Below are 20709 nucleotides of genomic sequence, written 5' to 3' on the forward strand. Positions count from 1 at the left end.
TTTGGAGGGTATACAGTGCCATGGCAAGATGCACTTTCCTATACAGAAGGATAATAAACTGAAAGCCATGTATTATTCTATCTGCTCGTCAACAGAAACCAGGCAAATTTGCTGTAGGAGAACCAGAGCGCTACCATATTTATTGTTAAGACTATTGTCTGAGGACATTTACAATGTAATACATCTTCCCATCCCAGTGCAGTAAGAATTATGTACACAGTAGTCTTTGATATACCTGCTGGAGAGAACCGGAGAGGAAAGCAACATTATTTAGAAGGCCTATATAAACACCTTTCCAACAAACATCACACACACTCTCACTTCATACCACTAAAACTGTAAACAGTGGGCTATCCAGTAGCAGCATAAATGTGCATTTATGTAGCTGCATAACACACAAAGTGCAGCAGGAACATCCATGTTCCTATTACTTATGAAATCATTTGCTGTCTCTGGGATGTATCTGTGGCATTGATATGGTCCACTCCTTATGTCACTATGTTGTATCTTTCTGTATGTCCCTCCCATCCATAAACAACCCCTTTTTTTCCATTTTTGCACATGGGGTTGGGGTGTCACTTCAACAGTGACAATCATCTAGAGCCAAGGTTTACACGGCTGGGTGGCTATCCCTGTCAAAGTAATTCTTCCGCACCCTACACTCAAACACACTATGACCAATTTAGAGTGTCCAACCCACTTACTACACATCTTTGGAATGTAGGAGGAAACCTGTGCAGCAAGAGGAAATCCATTCGAAGACAGGGAGGACATGCGGATTCTGCACAGAAGGCACCCCAGCCGAGGATGGAACTAGGGAACCTCTTGCTGTGAGGTGACAACACTCCTCTATGCCACTGTGCTGCTCCACTTCGAATATGTATCTATTCACCCACTGACAGATGTAACTTGGATATTACTCAATAGTGGACTGTTAGGGTCATTACATGCAGCCAGCTTGTGGAATCCATATTTGAAATCTTTTTACTTACTGCATTATTTTCAGCAGAGACCTAGAGAGAAAAGCTCCACAAAAAGTTGAGAGAGAGGAAAAAAAAATATATATCATAAGCTAAAAATCACATTGCTCAAAAATCACAAAAGCAGAAAGAACACATGATTTAAAGAAAAAGAAAAGTTAGATAAAGTTGCACAAAACGTTTAGTGGAATATAACTATCCTAGAATATATGATGTGCTTTAGAAAACAAAAAAATGAAGAAAGAAAACAATTAGATGCTCACACAGTAATAGTTAGCTAATGTCAGCCATATGTTTAACTCTGGTGATGATGGTAGTCATGACCTGCCACAGGTCTCATTGCTACTGACAATGTGACATCCACATGTCCAACCCAGGTGGTGAACATTGCTTCCGTGTCTGTAGAGCTCACCTCAAATACAGGAAGACACACAGGACAAAGTCATCTAGGAAGGGAGGTCTTCCCTGTGTTGACACAAGGTCGACTGAGCACATAGAAGACATGGGTGGATGTCGTGCCTGTGTCTGGGAACACCACCTGTACCATCCACCACCTGACTAAGCTGTATAAATGGCCACAACCCAGAATATGTGCAGGGCAATAATAGAGAGACTGACTACCACCACCACAGTCCTTGCTTAGCTGCAGAGGCAGCACAAGGTCCGAGTGATGAACTCTGGCAGTGCACGAGCCACATGTGCTACATCATGAACATGTAGCACAGGAAGTTTGCATGAAGCAGATAAACCTGTGTAGCACAACATGACAGATGGACGTACTGTGGCTGGTCTACCTCCATCCCCATGGTAAAGGATGCATAGGAGGGGGCAGGCCACATTCAAGTACACGTGATGTCACCACATCCACCCCAACATCAATGTTGAGGGGGAAATGCAGGTGAGGTGTTCATATCAAGTTAACCCACAGCAGAGGCTACAACACTCATATCCACAAGCCACTCTATCCTCTCAGTGTAATCTATGCTTGTGTGATCCCCCAAAAGGATGCATCTCTACATGCACAAACTGTACTCATTTCCTGTGGATGTCCAGAACCTATCAGATCCCACCACAATTCTTCAATATCTCTTAGACTGTGTTCCAGCATTCAGTCAAAAATTTTCCAAGGCCCACCTACACACACAAAAAAAAATACACGTACAGCAATGGGGACTGCACCCTCAGACAGTATGTCCAGGTCTCACCACCAAACTCAACAGATCTGACATTCACACCACAAACTTATGCTCAAATGTGCATACGCGCACACCTATCAATGAGACATTGCCATTTTTCTGGTCAGTATAAGCCGGACTCTCCCTGCACCCTCAAAGTTGACATCCACAGCAAACAATTATGTTCAAATGCAGCAACACACATAACTGCCATTGATGACACCTGTACATGGCCCCCCACTTCTGTATACTCTCTCCTCTGTACTTTTACTTGGGTAGCCTATGTCTAATGCACAATGTGGCAAGTACATGAGTGGAACAGCAGTTTGAGTGAAGGTCTGCATGCTTATGTTAAGTCCAATAAACCAAAAAGCAACGAGGCAACCACAGAATGGAAGGACCATATAAAATCACTTTTTTTTTTAAAATCAGTAAAAAATGGTAAGCACTTTCACTATAAGCTTCAATCAGACCAAAAACATGCAAGTGGGAAGTACTTCACTTAAAATACATTTAAGCAACCAATCAGTAACCACCAATTCAATTCAAAAGGCTCATCAAAGTCCTTCCTAAAAGAAACATGTCATAATACAAATACAAAAATTCCACAGAAATGGAAGAAGCACTTAATGAGAATACTATACTGCATGTGGTAAGATTATACTGCATGGTACCTCCAGATATATAGAAAGAGGGGAAAACAGCCTTCAGTAGGCCAAACACACATGCCTGAATCACATGGGTTTGTGACGGGGCTAAATATAATCACTCTTTGCCCAGGTCTGCGGATTTCGGATGGGTGTTATTAACCATAGCTCCAGGGCATATTCAACATCACCAATAAGATGTCCCTGGGTAAAGTCATCCAACATAAACTGCTGATACATGTCACAAATGTCATATGTAGGACATCATGGGCACTACCAGGGTAGATGCAGACCTGTGCAATACATTCCTGACAGGTGATAAAGTGAAAACCTATATGGTTTATATACCTTCTTCACTGCTGCTATGTGGGTGCAGTCTACGGCCTCCAGTACCCAAGGGAAAACAGGCCATATCATGAAAAGCCCATGTGGTGTTGGCTCTCTATTCTGTGATATCTGGGAACCAAATGTGCTCTCCACCATATTGTTGCATGGCATCGAGTACCTTACAAGAATATCCGTGAGTCAGATGCAAGGGATATACCCATCTTGTCCTCTGTTAGTTGCTGAAAGGTCCCTGTAGCTAGTATTATCAAAGCCAAACATACTTCAGTATCCACAGGGATAGGTACTCCATGCATGCCATGGGCCTGCATATGAATGTGACACTTCTCTTTCAGCTCCTGCATGGTACCTCTATCCACATGACAGTGGTGCATTATTTCGGCATCATGGGAGGACAAGCTATGTTAAATGCAGACTGATGACACAGCACTGCTGAGTGCGATGATGCTCAACACCATGCCTACCGGCGACAAGTACAGATGGTTGCATATACAGTCTCCTGTAACTCCAGGACTCTACTGAGATCGCCAACTCTGGAGCTAGCATACATTGACCCAGTGTGTGTGTGTGTGTGTATAACATAACATAACATACATATACATGCCTTGGAATCACTCTACCATGTTATTTACTCTCACTTGCATTTGTGAGTGATGCCAGTTTAACAATGTTATGCATTACTATGTCATTATACCACCGTTTACATACTATGCAAGAGGCAGAATTTTTCTCATATTTTCCCAAATATGTTCAGTGGGTCTATGAACTGTCTTCCTTCCTAAGCATGGCTGTTTTTTGCCTCAAATTCCTTACCATGATGCAAAAAAAAAAAAAAAAAAAAAAAAAATTCTCTAAATAATAGGGAATTAATTTCTCAGGCTTCCCCACTCATACTCCATGTCTCTCTGAACTGTCCTCATCCTGCATGTGGCTTATTTCTACATAAATTTGCTTACTGTGACTAGCACAATTTTTTGGGAGGTACATGCACCATCTTTCAGATAAATTCACAACTGGTAAGAAAGAACATTTTTCTGTTTTAAATAACAGATTCGGCCATACAGAAAAGCCTACTGTCTCACATCTGTTCCACTTACTTCTGCAGTTAACCACAGGTAGACCTCACTCTATCCATTTATTTGTACAACTGAGCACTTGGTTCAGTAAACACACTGACTATCTGACCAACACAAAGCAAGCTGAGAGATGTAACGAAGGCATTGTTCTTTCTGCCGTGATCTCTTTCTCTTCTGAATTTTGGAGTTCCAAGAATCTCTGCTTCATAACAAGCATAAATAACATGGCAGATAGGACGCAGAGGACTCCACAGCTGTCCATAGCTGGACATGTGGAAACCAAATATGCTCTCACACATGTTGTAGCATGGCATTGAGAAACTGTTGGAGAATCTACTGATTTCTTGAAAACACACAGAAATGTGCACAGTTCAACCAGGAGGGGTAGCTTGTTTCACAAACTTAGATGCCATAACAAACATTTCCTTTTTCCTGTTACTTGTACTTAGTTTTAATAGCAAGCTACCCAGCATGTGTAGTCGGATGTGCTGTGTGTTTCAGGCACAGTATTTCAAAAAGAGCCATGTTAAAAACAGTGCCTTGAAGACCAGAAAAGTGCACTCTTTCAAATGCCTAAATGCCACAGAGTTCTGTAAGATTTCCCCTAACCCAAAGAAGTAAGCTTAATTTCTGCATACCCACTATTTTCTTTATGAGAAAATAAAACGTCTCTTCGTATTGGGCAAGTACAATATTCTGCACTGTACTCTATAGCTGTTTGGCCCTGTACTCTCTGTTCGAATCAGTGCTGCATATATTAGAACTTACTGCTTATATAAATTGAGTAATAGCATTCAAGAGGAAAGGCAATCTATAAATGCAGAATCTAATATAGTGGGATCTGTCAACAACCCATATATCCAGACTATTCTTAAAGGACTCAAGGTTCTTTCTACTTCTAATTTCAGTCGGAAGTTCATTCCATATCATCATCATTCTCTGAATGAACAAATGAATGAATGAATAATGCAAGTTAGTCCTCACATGCCATTTCAAATTTCAGATCACTACATTTACATGTAATATTACAGGTGCAAGCTTTTATATCTGAAAGACCCTGACGTACTCTGGAAGCAAAGAGGTGTTTTCTGCAGATATAATAATAATGACATTTATATAGTCTCAAATGCTTACATTTGTTACCATATTATAACCCAGCAGTATTTTGTTGTGAATTTACATTGTACTTTCAAGTTTTTCCAAATGTCCTGCATTATAAGCAGAAAAATACTGTTCTTCCTAAGAATCAGTACAATACCAGTTTTGTACATTAAAGGAAAACTCCACATTAGAACTGAAAAAACAAAAAAAAATGTTATCATTGTATCTGTTTTCTGAGCTAGATTATAAGCCTGTGTGCTCACTTCATGTCGTTTAAAAAACAAATCAAAATGGAAATTTTGTATACCTGTATGTGTGTCTACATAAACACACACATACTCAGATATAAATATATGTGTGTGTGAGTGAGAGCATTTTCTGAGCTAGAATATATGCATGTGTGTGCACTTTCATGTCCTTTAAAGAAACACAAATCAAAATGGAAAGTTTGTACAACTGTATGTGTGTATCTAACACAAACACACACTCAGATATAAATATACATGCGTGTGTGAGTGAGAGAGTGTATAAAAATTTATGTAGCATGCAGAATACTACATGTGGGATACAGTGCTGTGTTTAAATGCACATGTCTGAGTGAGTGAGTGTGTGTGTAATTAAACAAGTTAAGTACTTCTGATTTCCTTTTGTTAATGCAAGAGCACAAACATACGTTAAAGTAAATTCAGCTGTATATTATGGTCACCATCAATGGTCACATTTCCTTTGTGGACTACAAAATGCTCATGCACTCTAACAATGTAAGGACTGAATCAAAGTCAGTGGGAATCTCTTACCATGGATCTGCACTTACCAGATATGCATCCCCTCTGGGAGGATGCCACAAAAAAGCATAGAAGACCTTCCTATGAACATTACCAATGTATCCAGTTGATAGGGTCGCCAATTGTCCCTCTTTCTGCAGTTCTGTCCTGTATGTGTGTGGGGGAGGGAGGCTTGAAAATGGTAAATGTGTTGATACTTTACAAGAAAAAAATATTTTCTGACTTTTCTCTAAATGTCACAGACGTCTTTGATACTACATTTAAGTTATCTTAACATATAAACTATTATAAATAACAGACATTTAAAGCTTAGCTTCATAGGACGTTACTAGGCTATTGGCCCGGAGGCCCTTATAAGCCTAGCCAAGAATTTCACCCATGTTCCCACAAAGTCAGCACCTGTTTTCCCTGTCCAGCAGGGACACAGGTGAGATCCCAGGGCTATATTTTCTGTTTCCCATCTAGTCATCCAGGTTCCTCTTAAACAGGGCTAGTGAGGTACTAAGCTTGACATGGAGAGGAAGTCTATTCTACAGATGGGGGAGTCATTGGGACTCATAATGTCACAGACCAGGTTAAGACTGTGTGCGGGTTGCATGAGTGGAGTTTGACTTACGGATATGCAGCAACTCCATCAAGGCTGAGTATGAGATGGCCTTGTATGCCCGACACAGGTCACCTCTGAGCAGTCTGTACGAGACTGAGTAGAGGGACAGGGCTTTTAGCCTGTCTGTATAGGATAAGTGTTTGAGACCCTGGATTTTCCTGGTCAGGAACCTCTGTGGTCTCCCCAACTGCTGCATGTGCTTAGCAAGGTACATGCCGAAGGGGGCATTGTACTCCATAATGAGTCTGATAAGGAAGGAGTACAGGGATGTTATGACCTCTTGTTCCTCAATGAAATACCCTTACTTATGAGATGGGCCATGTAGAAAGGCATGTACCATGTAGGTACAACAGAGGCAACATGGTGGTCAAAAGTCAGGTTGCTATCAACCTGGGTTCCCAAGTCCCTCACATCTGATTGCGTGCTTACGTTGTTATTAATGTGATAATTAGCGGGGACATCATTTTCCTCAAAGGGGATAATAATGCATTTCTTGGCATTCAGATTGAGGCCGTGCTTCTGGCATCAGTCATTAGTTTGGTTAAGGCCCTATTGGAGGATGTTCACGTCACTAGGAGAATTTAGGACAGTGCCCAGCTTGCAGCCATCTGCAAAATTGGTCAGCCACAGACCACCGCTTTGGCTTGCACCTCAGAAAAGTATATCCCAAACAGTAGAGGCCCCAAGACCGATCCTTGCAGTACGCCGCTTATTATGGGTCTACTACTAGAGGTAGATTCCCCTGTTTTAAGTGAGTGGGTTCTATCAGTGAGCCAGTTAGCTACCCATCTGGTAACATATGGGTTGATGCCTAGCTGGGAGAGTTTATCTATTATGCCCAAGTGGGGAACAGTGTTGAAGGCTTTGGCTAGGTGAAGGTAGGTGGTGTGCACTGTCTTGCCCTCATCCATGGCTTTGGTGACTCAAGCTTAACAGGCATGATCTCCCTTTGACAAAACTAAACTGTGTGGGATCAAGTGTTTGGAGGTTGCCAACGTCCTTGTTTATTAGGTCCATGATAATGCATTCCATGACCTTGCATATGAGGCCAGTTAGGCTGATGGGCCTACAATTGCCTAGGTCAGTGGATGCTCCACCTTTGTACAGAGGGATGACAGTGGCTGTCCTCCATTCTGCTGGGATGAAGCCGGTGCACCAGCTTTGGTTGAATAGGGTGCCTAGTGATGCTGAAAGCTCTTGTCTGAGTTAATCTAGGACACCACCAGGGATGTTGTTGGGCTCCATGGAGGCTGTATTTTTTGCCATTGAGAGGGCATTAATAACCTGCTCCCTGGTGATGAGGGGAGGGGGGGCAGGTGCTGGAGATGTCCTGGTTTACTGATAGGGTGGACGAGGGGGGGGGGGTGATGTTTTCAGTGAACTTGTCTGCCAGCAGGTTGGTTATATCTACGGTGTTTGTATTCTTGACCACCAATTCAGAGTAGATTTAGGAGTTACCTTAGAGACTGCAGATGTATGTGAAGAAGGCCTTGTGATTGTCCTTAGTGGATATGGCCAATTTGGACTTGAAGTTAGCCTTACAGGAATTCACCAGTGACCTTATTTGCTTGTTCATACAAAGGAGAGATTGCTTCCAACTTAGCACCTGCTCCTTCTTGGTTATGGGCAGCATTATTTTCCTTTTACTATACTGTCTGTTTACTGCTGCTGTCCAGCAGACAGGTTTACTCTTTCTTGAGGAAAATGATTTGGTCCTGTCAGGTAGTGCTAAGTCCATGCAGCCATATAGGTGCTCATATAGTTTTTTGGTGTAGGCTTGGACATTAGTGCTCGATTCAACTGAAGGGATGGTAGCTGTGAAGCTACTTATAGCTGCTCTCAGGAAATTGTAGTCAGCTTTGGAAAAATGTTTTTTTTTCCTTCGACCATGGTGGGGGGTGGTCAGGGGAGATGGTGACTTTGAAAATGATTGCTTTATGGTCGGACCTTACCAAGGAAGATGACACTGTAGGGGTGCTACTGTGGCTACTCATGTTGGTTAGTACCAGGTCCTGGATATTTTCACCTCTTGTGGGGCATCGACTAGCTGATCCAATACACTGAAGTCAAGGAATCTTTGAGCGTTCATGTATGAGCTAGAATAGGTCTTCCACTCAATGATTAGAATTTCAATACAGATGTTGCTGTTTAAATAAATTTGTTAGAGCAGGGGACAACTGCCTTTAAACTGCTGACTGACCTAATTGCTTTGTTTTGCTACGAAAGGGGAAAGTTCTCCTCCTCCTCTGCAATAAAACAGTTCCACAGCTTGCTTTTTTTTTTTTTTTTTTTTTTAAAAAAGAATCAGCTATTGTGTTCCTGACATTAGCAGGAGTAATTGCCCATCTAAGATTAACAGCAGTACCTGACGGGTAAACTACAGATTTAACTGTCTCTCTGATATATCATGCAGGTGGAGATGAATTCCTCTGCAAAGTATGTTAAGCTTAAAAAAAATGTAGGTGAGCTTTCCCTTCTTTTGATTCCAATGCATGGTAAGTACAAGCAGGTTTCTGGTACCTCCACAATACTGGAACCATACTGTAGGGAGAAAAGAAACTTAAGGATTAAGTTAAAACTGTAGGAGAGGGCAGAGTTTTCCTTTAATGAGTGATATTTCTCATTATTAGTACTTAGATTTTTAAACAGATAACCCAATGTACTCACTGCCCAATAAATTGCTAGTCATTGTAATAATAAGATCCTTGTACTGGCTAAACACTATTAATAGGTGATACAGAAGATACACGAACAAATTTGTCATTTTTAAAAATTACATTACACTGCATTTATTGTGGCCTAATGTATTCCAATATTTTTTTCAGCCCAGTCAGCAGTTTGTCTCATATAACAATTTCCAAAGTACATTATATCGTACTTTACATGGCAGAAATGTAATCCAGCATTTTCGGCCTAGTCAACAGTTGTCTCATATAACAATTTAGTTCTACATTTAGTTTTAGAGCCCAAAAGTCAATAGTCAGCATGTGTTTGTTGAACATGCTCTAGATGGTAGCAAAAACAAAATTAAATAATAAGGGCCCTAGTATTGAACCCTGAGGTACTCCTAAACAAGTTGGCAAAGCGTCTGACCTCACAATGATGCCAACTAGCTAACCATGACATTATCCATCTTACTAGAAAACTGTTAATCTTTTCTATATTCGAGACAGGCAAAGACATTTGCCAAATCCAAATAAATCATACCAAAAGAAATTCTCCAAAACCTGGGTAATTTGGATCATAAACCGTATTAAACTCGTGAGGGAAGAAATGTGTGGATCTAAATCATGTATATCCAAATCTGTGTTATGAATTTTAAGAGCTCAGAATATTTCAGCTATCATCTTTCAAAACATTTATCCAAAATTTAGGTAAGGCTAATAGGTCTGTAATTAGAAACCCCAGCTCACTATGTCAACCAAATTTGTATTCTCCTCTTTATGGATTGATGTTATTGTGGAAATTTTCCATGTGTAAGTTGCAGTGTTAGTTTCCAGTAATTTATTGAATATTAAGTAAAGTATCTGGCAGCTCGTTCAGAGTGCTTTGAACTTAGTGTGGTATAAGGTTTAATTCCTTCAGTCCTCATTTTCCTACTGTTTGACCTTGAGCAAGTCACTTAACCAGACATTGCTCCTGGGTTGCCCCCAATAAAGGAGATGCCTGTACAGTGGAAATAGCTGGCCAACAAATGAGCAGTACTAATATTATTGACAGTAAACGTTTTTTTAAACAGTCAAACTATGTATTTCAGGGATCACATGACATGTCTGGGTCCACAAATATTGAGTTTTGGTTGCTTTGTGTTTTAGTTAGAACTCTTTCTAGTTTAGTTACAGTTGGATAAAGTGTTCCTTTTCTATAAACTGTGAGGTGAATTATCCAAAACACCTTTCTAACCATACTTTGATGACCGCTAAGACTACAATCTAAAATCTATACTAAGGTTCCCTACACCCAAGTACTTTTTCGGGTATGTGACCATCAGATTTATAATGAAATTTTGCAGCTTTCTTCTCAAAGCAGAGGATACCACATTTCTCTATTTTGCATAAAAGACGGCTTTTAAAATACCAGAATGAAACACCTAAAATCTACCCCACCACAGCAGTACCATTGTGCCAGCAGATGCGGTAAAAATGTTTTCCACTTTTCAGTTATCAATATAGTTTGGTACCCAAATAGTAAAAAATAAAAACAAATAGAAAAGCACCAATACATCTGCAGAAGTGCACTCCATGCAAAAAAGGAAAGCCATTCATAACTCCTACTTCCCCATGTTTGCACATGGGGTCAGGGTGTCACTCAACAGTAACAATCATCTAGAGCCAAGGTTTACACCTGAGTGGCTAGCCCTGCCACTGTAGTTCTTTCACACCTATGGCCAAGTTAGTGTTCAATCTACCAGTCTTTGAAATGTGGGGAGGGAACCAGAGAACCTGGAGAAAGCTCATGTGAACATAGGGAGGACATTCCACATAGAAGGGACCCCAGCTGAGAAATGAACCACAAACCCTTTTGCTATGAGGTGACTATGCTGTGCCACTGTATCGCCCTCTATTTAACCTATTTTGTTGGTGCTTCAGGGGAATCTCACTTACTGACTGATACAGCGATAAGAGCTTTTAACTCAGATACCCTAGTTAAGTATGGTACAGGTCACAAGACCATATCCACAGACAGTCTACCTAAATTTAATTATTCATGTTCTACAAATACAGCAAATAGACTGTATCAAGGTTCATACATAAATACTAGACTATCAGTCTACATATTATTACAAGAAAACTGACCAAAAGTTAGAATCAAACCCTAAACCTGTGCGGTAAAGACCTTAACCATTATGCCAACCCCGTCTCCAGCACAGCAATTATAGACTTAGTTACTTCAGCAAATGCGCGTTAATGCATATTACCTTCCTCTGCCAAATTCTCAAGTCAACAATACTAATTTTTTTAAAATGTGTCCCGATTCAGGAGGTAAAAGGCTGAGATATACCATGTATTTCTTAACAAGCCAAGGTACCTCAATAAACATACGGAAAAAGCTATCATCACAATTAATTACTGAATGGATAATGATGTCCCTTCTCAATGAAAACCTACAACTGCTCTCGCCACAAGTTGTGTTTGCTAGTGTGCATTTATACTGTAGCAAACACAACATATTCACAAATAGCGTATTACGCAAAACGTTATGGTTTAATACTAATAACTTGTAGCAAGACATGTCCTTTTAAAGAGAAGGTCAAAAAGATGCTATTTACATAACTAACCAGCAGAACTTTTAAGGTGTCAGCTGCAAAAAATAAACAGTGGAGTCGACAATGACAGGAAGGGTTTGTGAACTACTACTACTGTAGCACACTGCTTTTATTTATTTATTTAATTTCTCCAAAACTGTTGGGTTAATAATACCTTGACGGGAATGGACTCCATTCCTAAGTCAAAGTACGATTAAAGTTCACGACTATTTTTACTACATAAATAATCTGTTGTGATCTAAATCACTACGTAAAAGAGCCTACCTGAGTTCACAGACTCCATTCATATAGCAGCACTAACTCCCTACAATAACTACGTAAGAACACCACGCTGTTTCCTTTCCACCGTCCTTCCGGGTCACACACAACCTTCTACCCTCTCGAGAAATTCTACCCATGACTTCCTGTTTGTGTGACGTTAATTATCTGAAGCAATAATCTGTGTACGGGAGGAATGTTTATAACAGGATTAGAGTTTACTAATACAAAGCCGAGTTTTTGTTTTGTTTTTGCCCTTGTTGCAGATAACGTGTATATTAACTTTATTAATTTATATAAGACTTTCTTTTTGATTTTAGTTTGGTATACCAAACAAGACCTGCAGTAGACGAGCAGACTCCTGCAGCCTCCCACAGAAAAGCTTGTATATTAAGTCACGCCCAAACTGCATGCGTAAATCCTGCCGTCATAGTTCTTTAATCTTAACCTGTATGACTTTGTAGAAGTCACTTAAACAGATGGTGGGTTATTGGATTTGTTCTTGAAAAACAAAAAATACGAAGAAAAAATGTGTCTTTTCTGAATGCAAATCATTGGTATGGGATTGTCTACAAAATTTGGAGGTACAAAAAGAAGGCAAAAATCCCACACACAAACACCCCCTCATCTACTGGATCATATATAAACATTGCTCTTTGCTTCTTCATTTGTTTGTTTACCCTAGTAAAAGCTTCACGTTTGTAATGTGTAACTTTGTTAATTTGCTGTAGTAAAAGCTTCAAGTTCTTATTACACAAAGCCCATTCATATTGGTAGAGGTCAGTGTCAGGTGTTGTAATGCCTGGTGCTGAGTGGTGAACACAAAAGCAGATTGCAGCAAGCTGGCAAGGCTTGCATTTGCATTTTAACAAAAAAAGTCTCTGTATATGAGTACTCACTGGGACACACTATTTTACAGGTAGGCACATGCCCTCGTGTCCCTCAGTGCAGTGACATCCCCGGAATTAAGGTCAGCTCATCTGTACAAAATTTTTCTGGGCTAGCTGCTGTCAGAACATGCAACCCTGGGAGTGATAAGTTTCAAGCTCCTTTTAAGCATCGGAAACCATCCATGTGCAACTAACAGCGGGCAAAACTGCCTTTCAGTTTGTAGCCTGCTACAAAACACCCTCCCTATTACAGGAACCCCACTTGGCATTCCTGAGAACACTGGAGAATATGAAGGTCTCTCTAAACACTATGTTATTGGGTGACTTCAACTACCCAAGCATTGACTGAGAAAACTACTCAAGCCCAAACACCCTCGCCCAACGGTTCCTTGAATTTATAAACTCTAACGCAATGGAACAACTGCTCACCACTCCCATAAGAGGGAACAACATACTGGACCTGGTCATCACCAACATGGGGACTCTATGTTCCACACCAGAGGTAAACCCCTCATTGGTAACAAATTTCCCTGGACATCCATATCCCGTCCCCACCCCCAGCCAAGGAAATCACTGTAAAGAATTTCTCAAAAGCCAATTTTGCACTTCTCAAGACTGGGGTGGAATCCTTCAAAGCCCCTGGGCCAGAGGATAATACAGCCCAATCCGCAGAATCCTTTACAGATGCATTCTATGAGCACCTGCAGGAATGCATGGATCGTGCTATCCCAAATAAAACCAAGACTCACTCTTCCAAAAACAGGAGACCGGTCTGGTGGACCCCGGCCATAAATAAACTATACAACAGAAGGAGGACGCTACTACATGGCAGAGCAAAATCCCAAAAAGGGAAGGCATCTCTGATCAGTATTAGCAAGAAACATTGATCCCTCATAAAATCATCAAAGGCCAGCTTCGAAAGAAAAATTGCCCTAGACACTAAATATAATCACAAGGCCTTCTTTAGTTATGTCAGGAACATGGGCAGAAACTCCCAGATATGCTCTGAATTGTTGCATAACGGTACAAAATATACCGAACCTACAGACATAGCCAACATCCTGGCAGACAGATTCAGCGCAAACTTCTCCCCCCCCTTCCCCCCCAAAGGAGCAAATGCCTATCCCAACTGACTGTAACCTCCCTGACATCACAGATGCACAGGTGAAAGCTGCCCTCTCCAAAGCAAAAAACACAGCATCTATGGGACTGGACGGTGTCCCAGGCTGTGTCTTACACGAGCTCCAAGAAGAACTGAACCCTCACATTAAGTCACTGTTCAAACTTAGCCTTACTACAGGATATGTACCCAAAGAATGGCGTACAACTACAGTGGTCCCACTCCACAAAGGTGGTGCCACAATGGACCCCGGAAACTATTGCCCCATAAGCCTGACTAGTCTGGTCTGTAAAGCTATGGAGCGTATTATCATGGAACTCATAAACAAAGACATTGGGAGCCTCCAGACACTGGACCCTACCCAATTCGGGTTTGTTAAGGGCAGATCTTGCCTCTTAAACCTAGTTGATTTCTTTGAAACAGTTACCACAGCCATAGATGAGGGCAAGGTAGTCCACACAGCCTACCTGGACCTCGCAAAAGCCTTCGACACAATACCCCACTCGGGCATCATAAATAAGCTTACCAGCTTAAATATCAACCCCTATATCACAAGATGGGTTGCAAACTGGTTAAGAGATAGAACCCACATGGTCAGAATTGCAGGTGCCATGTCCGAATCCAAACCAGTTACATGTGGCGTCCCACAGGGCTCAATTCTGGGACCTCTCTTGTTCGGTATATACTTCTCTGAGGTTCAGGCTAACACGGGGGGATTATGGCTGACAAAGTTCGCAGATGACTGCAAACTGGGGGCCATAATCGAATCTCCAGCTGACACAAGCATCCTCCAAAAGGGTCTCACAGAGACGGATGCTTGGTGCCAGAGCCACGGCCTCAAGCTAAATGCTAAAAAGTGCATAGTCATCCCCTTTGGGAAAAACAAGGTGCCCACAAATTACCACATAGGTGGTAATCCATTAAATACGGAAGAAGTAATTAAAGATTTGGGGACCAACGTAGATAGTAATCTCTCCTTTGATAATCACGTTGCCAAAGTGGTTAGAAAGACCTTCTATATAGCCCACCTTATCACGAAAGGGTTCGCATCTAGATCAAGAGAGGTCATTGTGCCCCTCTACTCATCACTCATCAGGCCCATAATTGAATACAATGCCCCTTTTGGGATGTACCTTACCCGACACCTGCAGCAACTGGAGAGACCCCAAAAGTACCTCACCAAAGAGGATCATGGGCTGCAAACAGATGTCCTATGCAGCTCGACTAAAGAAACTCCAGCTCTACTCAGTTGCTTACCGCCTACTCAGAGGCGATCTATGCCTGACGTACAAAGCCATGTCAAACCCAGAATTAATGGACATGCTCCACCTCAAAAAATCCAAGTCCCTTAGTGCTACACTCTCCAGGGACCTAAACCTCAGCACAAAAATAAATAGGACATGCTGGAGGGACAGATTCATTTCCCAGAGGCTCCCCTCACTCTGGAATAGAATCCCAATTCATGTTAGACATAGCCCCTCGCTGACCCTCTTCAAGCGAAATCTGGACGCGTGGATGGGAAATCGCAAATTCACCCCTGGGATCTCTTCTGTGCCCCTGCTAGACAGAGGCACAGTAAACTAATCTTAAAAGGGTACCTTCTGTGACCTACTTTACAGAGGCACAGTAGGCTAATCTAATAGGGAGGCGGAAGCCAAATACACTCTGGCTAGGCTTATAAATGCCCTAGGGCAGATAGCCTAGTATCTACCTATGAACCTATGAACCTAATAACATCCAGCAAGACAGCACAATCATTGCTACAGACTGCCATAATTTCACGAATGTCTCATTAACAGATTTCTTCTACCTGTCAAAAAAACACTTCCTCCCTACTCCCAGCTATTGGAGTCTTTAAACTGTTTCCAGTACATGTCAGCTCCCCTAAATTATTTTTACAAAGTTAATGTTATTTTTGTTTCTCAAGACTGAACGTTTTCTCTATACATGGCATTTTTGCATTAGCTAAAGGTTAAAGAAAAAAAACGTTATTCACGGATTCAGTCTAATGATGAGTTTAGTAGTGATTTTTTTAGACCAAGTTAACATATGGGAATGTAAACAATCTGCACCTTTTCAGTGCAGTAGAGTATAAGGATGCAAATAATCGTGCGGTTTGATTTATTGTGATGTTATACAATGCTGATAGTAAAATCTACACGCTGTCATCACATCACCTTGTGTCTGTTCATCTGTTATTTTATGTGGCTCGGCTAACAATATGTTATGTGAAGTCAGTTAACAATTGCTGAAGTCAGAATCAGATAGCGTTATTTGCTCCAGATGTGCAGTAGTATTCTCCATGAAATCAGACTCTTCAATGCATTTTGTTAGTAAAATGGAAGTTGTACATGTAGAAGTTTGATTTGTTCCTGACTGAGGAAACTAGCTGAGAAGCTTGAAAAGATACAGCATGTGCTACATTTCTGCATGTCGTCACAGGTGGGGATGCATCAAAGTGAAGTGTATGAGTTTTGAGCAGGAGAAAACAACAGTGTAACTTTGATGACATATAACTTTCAAGAATGTTGTGAATCAAGAAAAAAAAATTAGCCAAAGATTCAGAATTTGTTGTCTACAAGGGTGCAAGGTCCCAAGAGCAGTGTCAGTGCCTGTGTTACTGAATTAAATACCCAAACTATATGCTGTGAGTTTGATGAGTTGCACAGTTTACTAGTATAAGGTAGAATCGTGTGTGTGTGTGTGTGTGTGTGTTGTACAAAATGATAAAACGGGCAATGTCACAGATAGCCTGTAACTACCACCAGTATGGTATGAATGGCTGATACTGATGGGGATTAAATCTCACAAGAGTCTCAGAGACTACCCCTTCTCTGGAACAGGCTCCCCATCCATATCAAGCAGAATTCCTTCCAAACCCAATTCAAGTGTAACTTGTACAACTGGATAGGGAACAGGAAATTCATCCCTGGTTTGGTTCCTGTGCCTCTAATGGATACAGGCAGCCTGGAAATGGTTCCTATCCTGGGTCCCTGCTTATAAATGTTTAATCTTATAAGTCCCTGCTTACACTTATCAAGGGAACTGGAACTTGTCAGATATTTGGGATGCATGACTATGCTTAAAAAGGGCCTTGTGGTTGTTAGCCTAATACACAGCTATGTACCTATAGAGAATCAATGGCTAAAATGCTGCCTGAGTACACAAAGGAAAGGGGCTGAGCTCCTTCTGCTTCACTGACCCAATTAGATCCGTTGGCCACCAGGAGGATATACAGCTAAGTAACACCACTGGTATCCAACATGTTACAAAAAAGAAAAGTGCACTCAAATCTGATTTTATAACCAACCTGCCAAATGCATCCTGGCCCCAAAACATAATGAGAATGTGCATTGCTGTCCTGGGTATGAGTTTCCAACATCAATAACCAGACCTAGCACTGCACACTGATAATTTACAAAGATGACTCTTTGGTCTGGCACCCAAGGCACCTTTCTCAGCACTCTCTCTGTGTATCACAGTGACTTCTACTTACTCTATCTCAAGTTAGCTGTTTTGTAACCAAATTATTTTCAGACACACACACACACACACACACACACACACACACACACACACACACACACACACTTCTCAGAGAAGGCTAGCATAATTTTTCAGCTCCCCACAACTTTCTTTCTGGTGTGGTAGAAGTGCCACCACTCTGGTTATTGCAGATACCATGTACCAGTTATGTCACTCTCAATTTAGTCAAATATAAGATATGATGTTGTAAATCTTTATTCATTCCTTACTGTTAGGACATCAGTTCTGACCTCGGAACCAACATGGCCGTTTCCAAGCTCACACCAGCCAAAAACTCTCAGCTAAGACCTACCCATAATGCCCCTCTCATAGCTACTCCAGATCTCATTTGCCATGTTCCTCGTCAGATGTGCCTAGCCATCTCTCTCAAAGCTAAGTGGAAAATTGTGCTTTTTGGTATAGTTTCTCTTCAAAATTTCTTGTTTTTTAGTCAGTTTAGCCTTTTCTCACTATCGCCTATAACCTACTTCTATTTCCTACCCTTTACCTTTGGTAATTAAATTTCTACCATCATTGGTACTGTCCCTCTCTCCTGCCTAAGGTAGGCCCTTCTTTACCACTTGTGGTATTTTTTAAATACCATCGTTGGTATTCTCTCCCTTTTCTCACCTTTTTTATTGTTGTTTCTCTTAGGATACCCCTTTGTGCCTGTACTATGTCAGACAAAGTTAAGTTGGGGTTTAAACAGTGAGACAAGTGTGGGCATAAGATGCCCAACTTGGACAGACATGCTCGTTGTGTCTACTGTTTGGATGTGGGCCATATTAAAACTGATTGTGACATTTGTGCTAGTTTTAGCAATCACACGGTAATAGAACATAAGAATAAGCTTATTTTAAAAGGTTTAATTAAAACACCTTTTTTGGAGGCTCTATCTGGGTCGGAGGTGTCACCCCCTCCAAAGACCAAAAAACATAAGGAAAAACGAAGTCACTCGGTTACTACATCTCTGTAAGTTACGGAACCAAGTCCGCTTCCTGCTTCTCCGGTGCCCTCGGCACAGACCTCTTTGGCAAAAGGCCCTGTGTCTTCCCCTTCAGTGCCGTCTATGATGTTGACTCCTATTTCATTTCCAGCCTTAGCACCACCGGCTTCGGTGCCATCCTTGGTTCCGACATTAGCTCCCATGACTGTACCTGCTTTGGCACCATCCCCGGCCACGGTGCCGATAGCTTCTTTGGCTCCACAAATTATGACCTCAGCTCCTAAAGTCGAATACCTGCCAAGGACCAGATACTCTCCAACGTATGACCCTTTTTTGGGGCATCGGTTTAGCCCTTTTCTTGAAAGACCTGATTCTTCTTCAGCAGCCTCCTTTAGATCCACCAGGAGCTTTTCTGAACTAGATCTAGTGCGGGTTGTGGACCAGCTTCTGGCAGCTAGGGGATTGCCCACTCCAGCTAGACCTTCTGTCCCTCTTGGTTCAGAATCCTTCACAGCATATTCTCCTGTTTATCCTCCTCTGGCCTCTAACCAGGCCTTGGAGATCTTGGTACCAATGTCTACCCCCGGTGCATTCTGTCTCGGTTCCAACTGTGGATTTTTCCCTGTCAGCACTGACCACCCCTGCTGCATTGGCTCCGGTGGAGCCGATGCTCTCTTGGAGCAGTGCTTGGACCGTCGGCACCTTGGTACCTAGCCCGGCACCTATTTTTTCACTGGCGCCATCTATCCCCATGGCTCCAATGGCTTCCAGTTCTCTCAGAGCTCCTCACCTGGAGGTGGGCTCCTCTGGGCGGGGTGTGACCCCGGTTCTGAGGTTGTCCTTCTTGGTTCCGGGCTCCCATCCCTCTTCGGGCGGGCCTGCTTTCCAGCCAATGGAGAGGGTCCTTGCCTCCGCAGGCTCGCAGTCAGCATCAATGACATCAGCATCAGAACCCCACCCCCAGCATGCAGTTGTCCCAATCCCCTATTTCAGGATCCCAGGCATGGGAACCACAAGACCTCTCTTTGAAGGGAACCCTTTCTCCTGAGTCCTCCTTAGAAGATCCCACTGGGGAGCCACCCCGGAAGAAATGGTGCAAAAGGAAGCACCTTGATTCCCCAGAGGAATCTCTCACCAAAGACACCAATTGCGATGAGGGAGAAGGGTCCCCACGGTCTCCCCCAGGTGACATCTCATTTGGAGACATTCTCAAAATCCTCATGCAGCAGGGAGACTGGAAGTCCTCTAACCCTTCTTCTGAGGAATTGGTGTTCTTGCAGGCCTTCTGTGTCCAGCCATCTACTTTCTGGGTGACCCCACCTGCAGATGAGCTTGTTAAGCTGATCATGCAGTGTGGCTGGAAGGCCCCAGACAACATAGAACTTGTCCCCTGGAGGCTGGACAAAATTCTATCCAAGCAGTTGACAGTTGATTCCATGGTCATGGCAATGACCACCAAGAGGGAATTGGCAGAAGATAGTTCCACTGTCCATCTTCCGAACAGGGAGTCTCGGACCATGGACAGACTAGGGAAGCAGACCTATGCATCAGCAACCTTTGCCATTTGGTCACTGAACTATCTGGCACACTTCACTCGCCTCCAAAGAGACCTAATATCTGAAATGTCCTCCTCTTTGGTGGGGGTACTGCCTGATGAGGTGTGTGACACTGTCGCCTCGCAGCTAGCTACCCCTGAATCCATCTCAAACTCCTCGATGTGTTTGATATCTCACACCACCAAGGGGGCAGCTCGAGTTGCCGTCATGAGACGTAATGCTTGGATGCGGTTGTGTGATTTCACAGACCCCTTTAAATCTTCCTTCGTCAATGCACCTGTCAACGAATCTGCACTTTTTGGTCCCAAAGTCTGAGACACACTAGCATAAAGTGAGATAGATGGAAAGACCTTGTCTGCTGTGGGCATTCCCTTTTCTGCCCCTCAGAGGTCCTACTCCAGGAACCAGAAAGGAGGAAAAATATGGTTTAGA

General features: G+C 42.3%; 1 protein-coding gene across 2 annotated transcripts in view; it reads right to left on the reverse strand.

Annotated features, from left to right (window-relative positions):
• The window catches only part of CMC1 (C-X9-C motif containing 1), a 720812-nt gene extending 708248 nt beyond the window's left edge, over nt 1-12564 (reverse strand). The window contains exon 1 of one of the 2 annotated variants that reach the window (XM_044064756.1): nt 12247-12384. In XM_044064756.1, the coding sequence (XP_043920691.1) occupies nt 12247-12265 (19 nt within the window). In that variant the 5' untranslated portion in view covers nt 12266-12384. Of the gene's footprint in view, nt 1-12246 lie in introns of both variants that reach the window. The other variant, XM_044064757.1, reaches the window with a different exon arrangement.
• Between the last annotated feature and the right edge of the window lie 8145 nt (nt 12565-20709).

The sequence above is a fragment of the Protopterus annectens genome, chromosome 3.part0, assembly GCF_019279795.1.
Source record: "Protopterus annectens isolate FY-2018-M chromosome 3.part0, PAN1.0, whole genome shotgun sequence".
NCBI classification, from domain to species: domain Eukaryota; kingdom Metazoa; phylum Chordata; order Ceratodontiformes; family Protopteridae; genus Protopterus; species Protopterus annectens.